The 13894-nt window shown below is 41.1% G+C and overlaps 1 protein-coding gene across 1 annotated transcript; it reads left to right on the top strand.

The window, feature by feature from the left end:
* Positions 1-804: 804 nt before the first annotated feature.
* Positions 805-13445, top strand: LOC131935884 (protein Wnt-7-like). Its single transcript, XM_059292611.1, has 2 exons — positions 805-1068; positions 12474-13445. The coding sequence occupies exons 1-2, from the start codon at positions 826-828 to the stop codon at positions 12954-12956; spliced, it is 726 nt and encodes a 241-aa protein (XP_059148594.1). The 5' UTR covers positions 805-825; the 3' UTR covers positions 12957-13445.
* Positions 13446-13894: the final 449 nt, after the last annotated feature.

Genomic DNA, 13894 nt, shown 5'->3' with positions numbered 1-13894 from the left:
TACTGTGTGATGGACGGGTAAAGTACTGTGTGATGGATGGGTAAAGTACTGTATGATGGATGGGTAAAGTACTGTGTGATGGATGGGTAAAGTACTGTGTGATGGATGGGTAAAGTACTCTATGATGGATGGGTAAAGTACTGTATGATGGATGGGTAAAGTACTGTGTGATGGATGGGTAAAGTACTGTGTGATGTATGGGTAAAGTACTCTATGATGGATGGGTGAAGTACTGTGTGATGGATGGGTAAAGTACTGTGTGATGGATGGGTAAAGTACTGTGTGATGGATGGGTAAAGTACTGTGTGATGTATGGGTAAAGTACTCTATGATGGATGGGTAAAGTACTGTATGATGGATGGGTAAAGTACTGTATGATGGATGGGTAAAGTACTGTGTGATGGATGGGTAATGTACTGTATGATGGATGGGTAAAGTACTCTGTGATGGATGGGTAAAGTACTGTGTGATGGATGGGTAAAGTACTGTATGATGGATGGGTAAAGTACTGTATGATGGATGGGTAGAGTATTGTGTTACAGGAAGCATTTCACCGTGATGGAAATCTACTGTGTAATAGCTGATTCCGTAATTTGTTTGGGGGTAATTTTCAAAGACAGGAGAAAATTATAACGCTCATTGTAAACCAATTTTGACTTTTGGGTTAATCGATTGCTATAGTTGTCCAACTATCTAGCTGATCCAGTCACATCTTTTTGTACCACCACTATGACAATTATTTAAAACAATTCATCGTATAGTCACATCAAACCATTTTGTTTTTACATTTTTCCAGGTCACAAAGAGGCGGCGTATATCTACGCCATGACCTCGGCTGGGGTCACCTACGCCATCACCCAAGCCTGCAGTATCGGCAACTTATCAACGTGTAGCTGTGACTCGACCAAGAAGGAAGGCGAGATGACGTCAGATGGCTGGAAGTGGGGCGGCTGTAGCTCGGACATAAACTACGGCACCCAGCTGGCCAGGAAGTTCATGGATGCCAGAGAGATTGCCAAGAATGCTCGCTCTTTCATGAACCTTCACAACAACAGGGCTGGTAGAAAGGTACGTCCGTTTTTATACTTTTACTGGAGGCCAGAGTAATTGAGTGCAACTCCATTCTTTAGATAATTTATTAGAACACAGTCCTGAAGATAATAGATTTAGAACATAGTTCATAGTCCTGTAGATAAATGATTGGAACACAGTTTTGTAGATAATTTATTAGAACACAGTCCTGAAGATAATAGATTTAGAACATAGTTTATAGTCCTGTAGATAAATGATTGGAACACAGTTTTGTAGATAATTTATTAGAACACAGTCATGCAGAGCAAATGCCCTACTTATTCCCGCATGGGGGTGGGGGGGGGGGGGCTTTTTCTTAACTATGGCAAAAACTTTAAGCTTGACGTAATTTGAAATGGTTGTAAAGGCTAGTGAGCGCCTGGCCTATAATAGCTGAAGTAGCAAAGTATTTATTTTATCGATGACTTTATTTAATTTTTTTTTAGACTTTTTTTTAGATTTTTTTCACTCCTGAGAGGTCTTGACGTCTATTTTATATAGACCACGCACAACTATTTCGCTAGTGCCAGTGAATAACTTTTGCCGACACTTAATTTAGGCCTTGTTTTGATAGCTGGGTCCAATATGCCCACTGTGGCTATAAATCAATAGTTTTAATGTAACACTTTAAAACTTTTTATCTTCACGAGTCCAGAACTTGTCTTTGAATCTCCTGTGTGATAAGCTATAAATGTCCAATGTCCAACCTGACATCAGTTGACGACATAATTGTCTGACAACTCGCGTGACTTGTGCCGTAACGTATCACAGCTTATGGCCACAAGAAGGCAATTCTAGCTCGTCTATCCTGTCTCAGCTTGTCAGGACGTAATTGGTTTTGGGTGCCACTAATTCTTCAAGGATTGCACATCACTTGTCTTGTCATCAGCTGTCACGAATCACACCCGGCACTTATCTTTAGCACCACGCAGATTAAAACTGAGATCATTTTAACCGATAATATCTTCACCTGAGAGAAAAAAGATAGCTCTTATAAGGCTGTTATTTTGATGTCGTTAAATTTTAACGATTTAGTTAGCATGTTTGGCTTTCAGTCTGATATCTAATCTGTCGAGCCGACGTCGGCCGAACTCCTGGGCTCCGCCTATTTGCAAATTATGGGTGTCAAGATTTCACCCAATAGTCTCAAGGTCAAAGGTCGCAGAGACCGTGCCATCCGGTGCGAGAGGGGTGGACGCTGGAGCGGCCATTAGACTCATAGTTACTAGAGGTCGCTGAAAGCAAGCGATTGTTGGCTCCGTGCAGGATTTGACTGGCCATTGTCCCTGGGTCTCTGCCACTGGATGGGCGGATCAGGGGATGTCACCCGGGGATTAGGAGCCCATGGTAATTATATGGAGTCATACTCTACACCATCCGCTAAACATATCAAGAACCATTTCAGCCAGGTAGAATAGCGCGGTGCATTTTAATGAGGATGCAAAAATTGTCCTGGTAGGGACGGCGGAAGTGGTGGGATTGTATCCTTCCGCTTGACCCCTTCCATCCACCCTTTTATCCCACCCATCCTTTTTTACCCACCCATTCCCTTTTCTCCCACATACTCCCTTTTCTCACACACATTCCCTTTTCTCCCACATACTCCCTTTTCTCCCACATACTCCCTTTTCTCCCACATACTCCCTTTTCTCCCACATACTCCATACTCCCTTTTCTCCCACATACTCCCTTTTCTCCCACCCATTCCTTTTTCTCACACACATTCCCTTGTCTCATACACATTCCCTTTTCTCATGCACATTCCCTTCTCTCCCACACCTTCGGTTTTCTCCCACATATTCCCTTTTCTCCTACCCATTCCCTTTCTCCCCTTTTCTCCCACACATTCCTCCCACACATTCCCTTTTCTCCCACACATTCCCTTTTTTCCCACACATTCCCTTTTCTCCCTTTTCTCCCGAACATTCCCTTTTCTCTAAAACATTCTCTTTTCTCCCATTCTTCCACACATTCCCTTTTCTCCCACACACTCCCTTTTCTCCCACTTACCCGTACGAGAGGTGTGATTGTGATGACAGCTTCAAGAGAGAAAATGTTGACTGCGCCCCCCCCCCCCCCCCCCGAAGAAGGTCTACCGCCCCCACGAACGAAATGGAATTTATATAGAAAATATATACTTTTGAAAGTGTCCTTCCCCCCCCCCCCCCCCCCGGAAATTGTTGTCCGGCCCCCCCCCCCCCCCCCCCACCCGAAAATTTCAAGTGCACCCCCGGAGAAAAAAGTCTGGAAAAAACACTGCAGCTAATCATCTTCAAATTATAAGCATACATATTCTTGAATTTCTAAACTTTCGGTATGATAAGTTTTACAAAACACTAGACAATATAATTTATGTTCGATCAGTGGCGGGTGATTGAAAGCTATGATAGAGCTTTAATTATATTTACGTACGGACAGTTTAAATGCATACTCTGGATACTGTAGAATTGCTTAGTTCCTCTTGTCATTATTTCTCCTTTGTCTCCCCCCCCCCCCCTCAAAGCGCTTGGCTATGTGTGTGTGTGGGGGGGGGGCTTATTTCCTCTTGTCTTTCCTAACCTCTGCGTGTGGTGACCAGAGCACGCAGGTACCCCCACGATTAAATGAAACCCTACTCTTGTAGTGACTTACTCAGTGGGGGCCTCTTTTGGCCAGGTCCTTTGATGAAAATATGACACTATTTGCTTGGCTAAATTAAATTCCGCCGCATTTCAATGATCTGCTCATACAAAGTATTGAGGCCTTGTTTATCCCTAGTAACTTGCTATACAGACGTTTTTATTGTCAATGCATGCTCTAAGATATTAAAGGAATTCTCATTGATAACAGACTTTTTTCTTAGCAATGTTTATTTGATATTCTTAACTTTTAATAGAAAGTTGATATATAAATATTTATCTTCACCAATATTTTATTAGTGTTTGTTTTGGGGTACGTTTATCTCGTAAACGTGTATTTTTAAACAATAGTTGTCACTGGTACGTTATGGGATGGTGTGGTAGGTGGGTAGAGCACACGATTGCCTACCTGAATGTTCGGGGATGCTTAACTCGTGTACCTAGAACGTCTCGCGTCCATTCGGTTCTGGTGGGTACCTGACTCACTGAGTCCACCCAGTTCTGGTGGGTACCTGACTCATTGCCCACCCAGTTCTGGTGGGTACCTGACTCATTGCCCACCCAGTTCTGGTGGGTACCTGACTCATCAATTCCACCCAGTTCTGGTGGGTACCTGACTCATTGCCCACCCAGTTCTGATGGGTACCTGACTCATCAATTCCACCCAGTTCTGGTGGGTACCTGACTCACTGTCCACCCAGTTCTGGTGGGTACCTGATTCACTGAGTCCACCCAGTTCTGGTGGGTACCTGGCTCACTGTCCACCCAGTTCTGATGGGTACCTGACTCATCAATTCCACCCAGTTCTGGTGGGTACCTGACTCACAGTCCACCCAGTTCTGGTGGGTACCTGACTCATTGCCCACCCAGTTCTGGTGGGTACCTGATTCACTGAGTCCACCCAGTTCTGGTGGGTACCTGACTCACTGTCCACCCAGTTCTGATGGGTACCTGACTCACTGAGTCCACCCAGTTCTGGTGGGTACCTGACTCACTGAGTCCACCCAGTTCTGGTGGGTACCTGACTCATTGCCCACCCAGTTCTGGTGGGTACCTGACTCATTGTCCACCCAGTTCTGATGGGTACCTGACTCATCAACTCCACCCAGTTCTGGTGGGTACCTGACTCACTGTCCACCCAGTTCTGGTGGGTACCTGATTCACTGAGTCCACCCAGTTCTGGTGGGTACCTGACTCACTGTCCACCCAGTTCTGATGGGTACCTGACTCACTGAGTCCATTCAGTTCTGGTGGGTACCTGACTCAATGAGTCCACCCAGTTCTGGTGGGTACCTGACTCACTGAGTCCACCCAGTTCTGGTGGGTACCTGACTCACTGTCCACCCAGTTCTGATGGGTACCTGACTCAATGAGTCCACCCAGTTCTGGTGGGTACCTGACTCACTGTCCACCCAGATCTGATGGCCACCTGACTGACGTTAGGGAATTTAAAGGCCGGTGACAACACTATCACTATATATGACGCCGAGGTCACAGAGACATGCGAACTCGACTTCACTTGTCCAATGAATCGCGAGGTACGAAATGGTAACTGAACTACTTTTACTTCCATTAATATCACATTTATAATATTCTGTTTATATTGTTTTTATTTTCTAACCTTCACGTTACTTAAACAGCGTGAGTGTGAATACAATGGCCAACATTCCATTGGATTGATACGACATTTTGTGAAATGTATCTGTTGTCTAATCATACTTCCCTGTCAGGCAGAACCAACACAGGGGACAATCCAGCCTCAAGAAGCTGTTTTCTCTGTATACAACCTGCCTAGCTTGTGATAATGTCAAGTCAAATAGGATTTATTGACAGCAAATATTTTGGCTAGCCCCCACTACACCAGAGCATGTTTATATCCTCCGGCTTTCCTCCTGTAATTGTGGTTTACACACGATGTCATTCAGCCCACGACAACAAAATCAGACATTTGATGTGTAGTGTGGGCATGCCAGTCGTGTGTATGTGTTACACATCATGCTGCATATTTTCCTAGTCTAAATGTGTTGCAGCGTGTTACATATGACACATTCTCGGATTTATTTTGTCACGGCCGAACATATAATTAAGCTTGGTTGCTAGACTTTTGCATGTAGCAATGTTAGACTGTTGTATGTCACATGTAGCCAATTATATGTAACAAAATTAGACTGTTGTATGGAACATGGTTAGCCATTTGCATGTAACAAGGTTAGACTGTTACATGTAACGGTGTTAATCTACTACGTGTGAAACTATTATTCTGGTAGCTAAAAAAATTGGCCACTGTCCTATAGTTGTATCTTGTCCAAGAATGTCCGCTAACTAAAAGCAAAACATGCTCAAGTTAAGCTCATCAACTCCCAAAAGATATATGATGGAATGTCATGCAAAAAACTTGCTGTATTTAATACAAACTTTTCGTCGTGAACTGCTAAAAACGATTTAACTATCAGATGCAACCTAAAGAATAATTTTTTTGGTCTACCTTTAATTTACCATTAATTTAGAGCGTGAGTTAAACACGTATCTATTTAAAAACAATGATGACTATAGAAATGTATCAACTCCCTAGGTAGGTTAAAACAATGAAGACTACAGAAATGTATCAACTCCCTAGGTAGGTTAAAACAAAGACTACAGAAATGTATCAACTCTCTAGGTAGGTTAAAACAATGAAGACTACAGAAATGTATCAACTCCCTAGGTAGGTTAAAACAATGAAGACTACAGAAATGTATCAACTCCCTAGGTAGGTTAAAACAATGAAGACTACAGAAATGTACCAACTCCCTAGGTAGGTTAAAACAAAGACTACAGAAATGTATCAACTCCCTAGGTAGGTTAAAACAATGAAGACTACAGAAATGTACCAACTCCCTAGGTAGGTTAAAACAATGAAGACTACAGAAATGTATCAACTCCCTAGGTAGGTTAAAACAAAGACTACAGAAATGTATCAACTCCCTAGGTAGGTTAAAACAAAGACTACAGAAATGTATCAACTCCCTAGGTAGGTTAAAACAAAGACTACAGAAATGTATCAACTCCCTAGGTAGGTTAAAACAAAGACTACAGAAATGTATCAACTCCCTAGGTAGGTTAAAACAAAGACTACAGAAATGTATCAACTCCCTAGGTAGGTTAAAACAATGGGGACTACAGAAATGTATCAACTCCCTAGGTAGGTTAAAACAATGAAGACTACAGAAATGTACCAACTCCCTAGGTAGGTTAAAACAAAGACTACAGAAATGTATCAACTCCCTAGGTAGGTTAAAACAATGAAGACTACAGAAATGTATCAACTCCCTAGGTAGGTTAAAACAATGAAGACTACAGAAATGTATCAACTCCCTAGGTAGGTTAAAACAAAGACTACAGAAATGTATCAACTCCCTAGGTAGGTTAAAACAATGAAGACTACAGAAATGTATCAACTCCCTAGGTAGGTTAAAACAATGAGGACTACAGAAATGTACCAACTCCCTAGGTAGGTTAAAACAATGGGGACTACAGAAATGTATCAACTCCCTAGGTAGGTTAAAACAACGAAGACTACAGAAATGTACCAACTCCCTAGGTAGGTTAAAACAAAGACTACAGAAATGTATCAACTCCCTAGGTAGGTTAAAACAATGAAGACTACAGAAATGTATCAACTCCCTAGGTAGGTTAAAACAAAGACTACAGAAATGTATCAACTCCCTAGGTAGGTTAAAACAATGAAGACTACAGAAATGTATCAACTCCCTAGGTAGGTTAAAACAATGGGGACTACAGAAATGTATCAACTCCCTAGGTAGGTTAAAACAATGTAGACTACAGAACCGTATGACTGTTATCTGCTGTGATCAAGAGCATGAATGAAAACAAAAGAATGTCACTTAAGTTTTATGGGACATGCGGCATGTGGCACATCATTCTAAGCTGTTGATTTATTGGACTAACTTAATGAGACGGTTTAAATCTTTGCCTTCATTCAGTGAATACATGTCCATGATACGTGCCGTCAAATGTTTCATTTAGCTCTATGTCAGCAGGTTGGACGCTGTTGGCTGTCGTGACTTGAAGACCCCACCCCCCCGCACTAAAAGAATGCCCGCCCCCTAAATAATGCCCCCCTCCCACTAAAATAATGCCCCCCTCCCACTAGAAGAATGCCCTTATTTAGAGGAACCCCCAACCTAGGAGAGGCCCCATCTAGGAGAACCAAAACAGACCGACTAGAACACAAGTTTGTAAACCGATCCTTTCATCTTTTCCTACGACTGGCCTAGAGAGCACTTTTATGATCTCTAAATGTCGCTAAAACTCAATGGTAGAGTTTCTAATGTTAAGATTTCTTTACAAGTTCACTGATACATTTCTTCTATTGATCTCTTGTATTTTGTCCTGATCTGGTTCGCCCTAGAACTTAATGTATCTCGCCAAGTGAATGTATTTCTCTAAATGAAATGTATTTCGTCTGATGAATGTATTTCTCTATGTGTATTTCTCGATACTAACATGCTGACATCTACATGTATTTTACCGAGAGATTCACTTTTCTAACATACGGACATCTACACAAGTTCCACACATTACTTGTTGAAACCTTCTGCGCCCTGAGCCTAGATATTAATAAAGTTGACCCATGCTTCTTTAACAAAGTTGACCCATGCTTCTTTAATAAAGTTGACGCATGCTTCTTTAATAAAGTTGACCCATGCTTCTTTAATAAAGTTGACCCATGCTTCTTTAATAAAGTTGACCCATGCTTCTTTAATAAAGTTGACGCATGCTTCTTTAATAAAGTTGACCCATGCTTCTTTAATAAAGTTGACGCATGCTTCTTTAATAAAGTTGACGCATGGTTCTTTAATAAAGTTGACGCATGGTTCTTTAATAAAGTTGACTCATGCTTCTTTAATAAAGTTGACGCATGCTTCTTTAATAAAGTTGACGCATGCTTCTTTAATAAAGTTGACCCATGCTTCCTTATAATGCTGGTTGACAGAGTATATCTGCCCACAAGTCTGAATGAGATTGAAGCCGTCTCAGACTTAGTGACATTCTTAATTGAATGTGCTGCTGGTGTACCCTATCGTATATCCTTCCATAGATGGACGGTGACTGTAATTTCTTCATCCAATTTTTCCCACAAAGATAAGACTCCTGTCCTGACAGTGGCCATTAGGTCTAAGTGTACTCTATAAATCAACACAATTAAGCCAGATTGGTACTGCAGTGTAAGGACGCAATTGTCGCAATTTTCTCCGAAAGGATCTATACCACATGGATAGCTAATCATTGGTTTACAATGGCATCAAAGGAGCGGGCCAGTCTTTGATGTCGGTGGAACAAACCGATTCGCCCATGTGAATTATGATCAGCTTGTTTGCCATGTTGTAAAACGGCCACCGCCGTATTCGCATCGACTCGGTATCGATAAAGTTGTTAAATGAGAACTGATACGGCCCACGCCTTATGTGGGCACCTATCAACTGATACGGCCCACGCCTTATGAAGCCATCTATAAGGCAAATATTGTTGATGCTCTTTTAGTTTGAACCTCGAAGACGGAGAGTAGTTCGCGGCAAAATTAAAGAAAAGGAACTTATCGGCTTGTGGTTTTTGAGTAAATACTAAAACTTCATTGTTCGTGTGTAGTCTCCCATTCATAAATCGTTTGTTCCGATTTACCCACTTTTCTTGTTGTTACGGTTTCGTTGACCTTGGCAAATCCACTTTCCTTTTGTAGTTGTAAGTTTTACAGTGGCGTGTTTGACAATTCTTGCGAATGTTCGGGATATCAGCAGTAGGGAGCAGTAGTGTGACGGGTCAGTTGTAGGTTAGATTAGTAGACTATATGTGGTGCTGTCGTGTCTATGTCGGGATGTCATATGTAGGGAGCAGTAGTAAAGCCATGTCTAGCCTCAGATAAAAGTAGACTATATGTGGTGCTGTCGTGTCTATGTCGGGATGTCATATGTAGGGAGCAGTAGTAAAGCCATGTCTAGCCTCAGATAAAAGTAGGCTATATGTGCTGCTGTCGTGTCTATGTCGGGATGTCATATGTAGGGAGCAGTAGTAAAGCCATGTCTAGCCTCAGATAAAAGTAGGCTATATGTGCTGCTGTCGTGTCTATGTCGGGATGTCATATGTAGGGAGCAGTAGTAAAGCCATGTATAGCCTCAGATAAAAGTAGACTATATGTGGTGCTGTCGTGTCTATGTCGGGATGTCATATGTAGGGAGCAGTAGTAAAGCCATGTCTAGCCTCAGATAAAAGTAGGCTATATGTGCTGCTGTCGTGTCTATGTCGGGATGTCATATGTAGGGAGCAGTAGTAAAGCCATGTCTAGCCTGAGATAAAAGTAGACTATATGTGGTGCTGTCGTGTCTATTCCAAGGCGAGATATATTTAATGTAGTTTCATATATAGGTTTAGCAGTCATCATTGTAACATTCACCTCAATGACGGAAGTTGTTCCAGAAAGAAGCAATGGTCTTTCTCTATTTGAAAAAATATGCCCGATTTAATATTAGGCTTGGCCTTCCCATTTGTACTAATCGAAAAAGGAATATTTGAAAACTAACGGCGTACAATTTTTATTCTCTAGTTTTCTTGCATGAATCCACATACCAATAGAGACCTGAGTATTTGGAACAGCCCATTGTATTCTGTGCTCGAGCAAATATTTATTGGTGTAAAATCTACTGCAGGCATTGTACATAGAGCTGTACACCACTGTGAAGTAAATACGGACATAAGTTGGTACAATAAGAGTACAATAAGGCCTACTAAAATACACAACTTACCATACATTTTCTCTTAAAAACTCAGCCTCCCATCCTTTAGGCTAATTTACTATTTATATTAAAATATAGAAGTCGCTTCAAAAAATATGATTTGCTTCTATGATTAACCAATCTAAAATGTAATAAATCTTTTCGTCGAGAAGAACGTTTCGAAAGGTTAAAATATTTTCCTGAAGTAAAGAAAAGTATTTTTAACGAAGTAATTATCAACGTCATGTTTAAGTAATATAATAGCTTAACGATGTTATTAACTATTTCAATAAACGAATTTATTTAAAATTGAATTATCGCGATGTTCTATTTCAAAAGATTGACTGTCAAATAAACCCATTTAAAAAGCTTCGATTACTTTTTTTTAAACAAGCAAAAATCTTCCGATAGTCCTAGTCTAGAGTAGCACTAAAAAGTTAGAATCTGTTTAACTTGAATCAAACAAAAAGAACCCAAACACCATCCTAAATCACCACTGATCTACGCCGGTTGTTGCAGTGTGTTGTATAGCTAGCAGTAGGGATCAGGTAGATCTAAAGGTAACTGGTCTATTGTTGCGCTTTAGAAAACACGGAGCTTTTACACTATTAGGAGACGGACTTTCAATGAGCTTTCACTAGCTAGTCCTTTGAAAGTCAGTAATCGATCCTTAAACCTTCACAAGTCATTTAAATTGTACATAGCCTAATTGTAAACAGATGTATCAATTGATATTAACTTAGTATATAAGTCAAAGATTCAATAACCGATGGCGGATCAACAGAAAAACCTTGGTTGCATGTAGCCCCATGTTAGCATGGACTTTTAAAGTAACAGTGTAATGTCTGGTATCGTAGCCAGCGGCTCTCGGTTTATTTCAGCGGAAATGTTGTCTCGTCCTTGTGACCTTTGAAGTGTTACTCCATCTTTCCTGGTCGTGGAGGGACGTACAGGTCACGTGTGGTCCTGCTCACTAGGCCCGTGTCTCTGGTCGTGTCTAGCCAGGCCATTCGTCGATTGTTAGTGCCTTGTTTTGTTTGGGTTCAAATCCTATTGGCTCACTTAAAGAGATCCGATATTTAATGCACCAAAACATGATTTTGTTCCTTTCTTTTTCCGAGTAGCCTTAAATAATAAAAAGTTAGTTAAATTAAAGCTGAATTTTTATTTTTAAATAAGCAAATGTTTTGACTTTGGTCACATTTTTATTTAAAGACACCAAACTAACTAATAACAAAATTTAGACCAAACTAACCAAAGACAAAATGTAGACCAAACTAACCAAAGACCTTTAATTTGTTTCATAGGTCCCTTCCTCTTATCCTGTTAGCCAATATGCTATTTTTAACATCAGCAGGCACAGATATGGCTTGTTGGCTGTCTGTTAAAGGGAGAATACCCGTCAGACGAGAATACCTCTCATTTCATTTCATGTTTTTTGTATTGTTACGGAAAATATTGTATTGTCAGTTCAATGTATTTACTTTAGTTCATATTTTGGTGAATACAAAACGGAATAATTGTACTGACTGACATTGATTCAAGCGTGAAAGTTCTCTCCGGTTCGCTAGTTTTAGATTTCTCAGATTTCTTTTCATCGGATTTTCGACGGATTTTTGACGAATTCCTACTACGCTTTGTAAGACTGGATTAATTAATTTAAATATTTAGCTGTGTATAAATATGTTTTTACCCTATATTTGTTTCTTCCATTTAGTTGAGTATAAAGTTGTCAGCCTTAAAACTAATATATTTCGTTTCTACTATTTAGTTGAGTATAAAGTTCATTGTCACCCATAAAACTGATGTTTTCTTTCTACTGTTTAGTTGAGTATAAAGTTGATTATCACCCATTAAACTGATGTATTGAGTTGAGTATAAAGTTGATTATCACCCATTAAACCGATGTATTTAGTTGAGTATAAAGTTGATTGCCACCCTTACAACTGATAAATTTAGTTTCTACCATTTAGTTGTCACCCATCTAACGTTGTACCATTTGTGTGTTCTGCAGTCAGTCAAGAGCAACATGATCACGGACTGCAAGTGCCACGGCGTGTCGGGTTCCTGTACCGTCAAGACGTGCTGGACCACCCTCCCGCCGTTTCGGGCTATTGGAGACGCTCTACGCAAACGTTACAAAAAGGCCAAACTCGTCGTCCCTTATCTGGGCGGCCGGACACGAAGACCTATCTCACTTTTTCTCAAACGGTCCAAACGGCCTCACCGGAAGCCCCGGCGTAGCCATCTTGTCTACCTGGACAAGTCCCCCAACTACTGTGATCACGACGAATCCACCGGCTCCCTGGGGACCATCGGCCGCTCGTGTAACCGGACCTCCAAGGGCCCCGACGGGTGCGACTTGATGTGCTGTGGGCGGGGCTACAACACGCACCAGTACGTGCGCGTCTGGCAGTGCCACTGCAAGTTTTTCTGGTGCTGTCGTGTCGATTGTGCTAAGTGTCAGAACAGGACTGAGCTGTACACGTGTAAATAGCTGGCAACCAGCACCATCACTACCACCGTGATCAGATACAACAGCCACCATCAGCACCACCGATAATAGACGACATCTACCACCAGCAGTGTATAGACTGGACTATATCAACTATTCGAATCAAACTTTAAAGCAATACTTATGCATTGTATGACATAACTTTCACCCCATCAACATTTAGTTGCCAATGTTTGGTTTCTGTATGGTATTTATTGCACGACATATTCAATCGTAAGCATAATCTTTTAATACGATCGTATCGTGTGTTGTTTTACGGCTGCCTTGTAAGCCGTATGTTAGCAGCCATTTAAAATGTGTGTAAACAATCATACATGCTGTCCTGGTAAAAAGCCATGTAAGATGTGTAAGCAGACATGTAAGCTGTCATGTGTTTAAGCTATGTAATCTGCCTTAAGACGCAGTGTAAATCAAAACTTGCCTGTTTTCTTATTTCACGAACTTGCCTGTAACATGACGAATCATTACTGTTGTCTTCACAGACTTACCTGTAACATGACGAATCATGACTGTCTTCACAGACTTACCTGTAACTTGACGAATCATGTTGTCTTCACAGACTTACCTGTAACATGACGAATCATTACTGTTGTCTTCACAGACTTACCTGTAACATGACGAATCATGTTGTCTTCACAGACTTACCTGTAACTTGACGAATCATGTTGTCTTCACAGACTTACCTGTAACATGACGAATCATGACTGTTGTCTTCACAGACTTACCTGTAACATGACGAATCATTACTGTTGTCTTCACAGACTTACCTGTAACATGACGAATCATGACTGTTGTCTTCACAGACTTACCTGTAACTTGACGAATCATGTTGTCTTCACAGACTTACCTGTAACATGACGAATCATGACTGTTGTCTTCACAGACTTACCTGTAACATGACGAATCATGACTGTTGTCTT

Source organism: Physella acuta, unplaced genomic scaffold, assembly GCF_028476545.2.
Source record: "Physella acuta isolate Inbredline_101_S28 unplaced genomic scaffold, ASM2847654v3 ptg000162l, whole genome shotgun sequence".
Classification (NCBI taxonomy): domain Eukaryota; kingdom Metazoa; phylum Mollusca; class Gastropoda; family Physidae; genus Physella; species Physella acuta.
This window is presented reverse-complemented; position numbering and strand designations above follow the sequence as displayed.

Excerpts from the sequence above, each read along its gene's own strand:
- LOC131935884 (XM_059292611.1), top strand. The coding sequence starts at position 826 with ATGACCTCGGCTGGGGTCACCTACGCCATCACCCAAGCCTGCAGTATC. Across the intron at positions 1,069-12,473 it reads ACAACAGGGCTGGTAGAAAG|TCAGTCAAGAGCAACATGAT; the intron begins GTACGTCCGTTT and ends TGTGTTCTGCAG.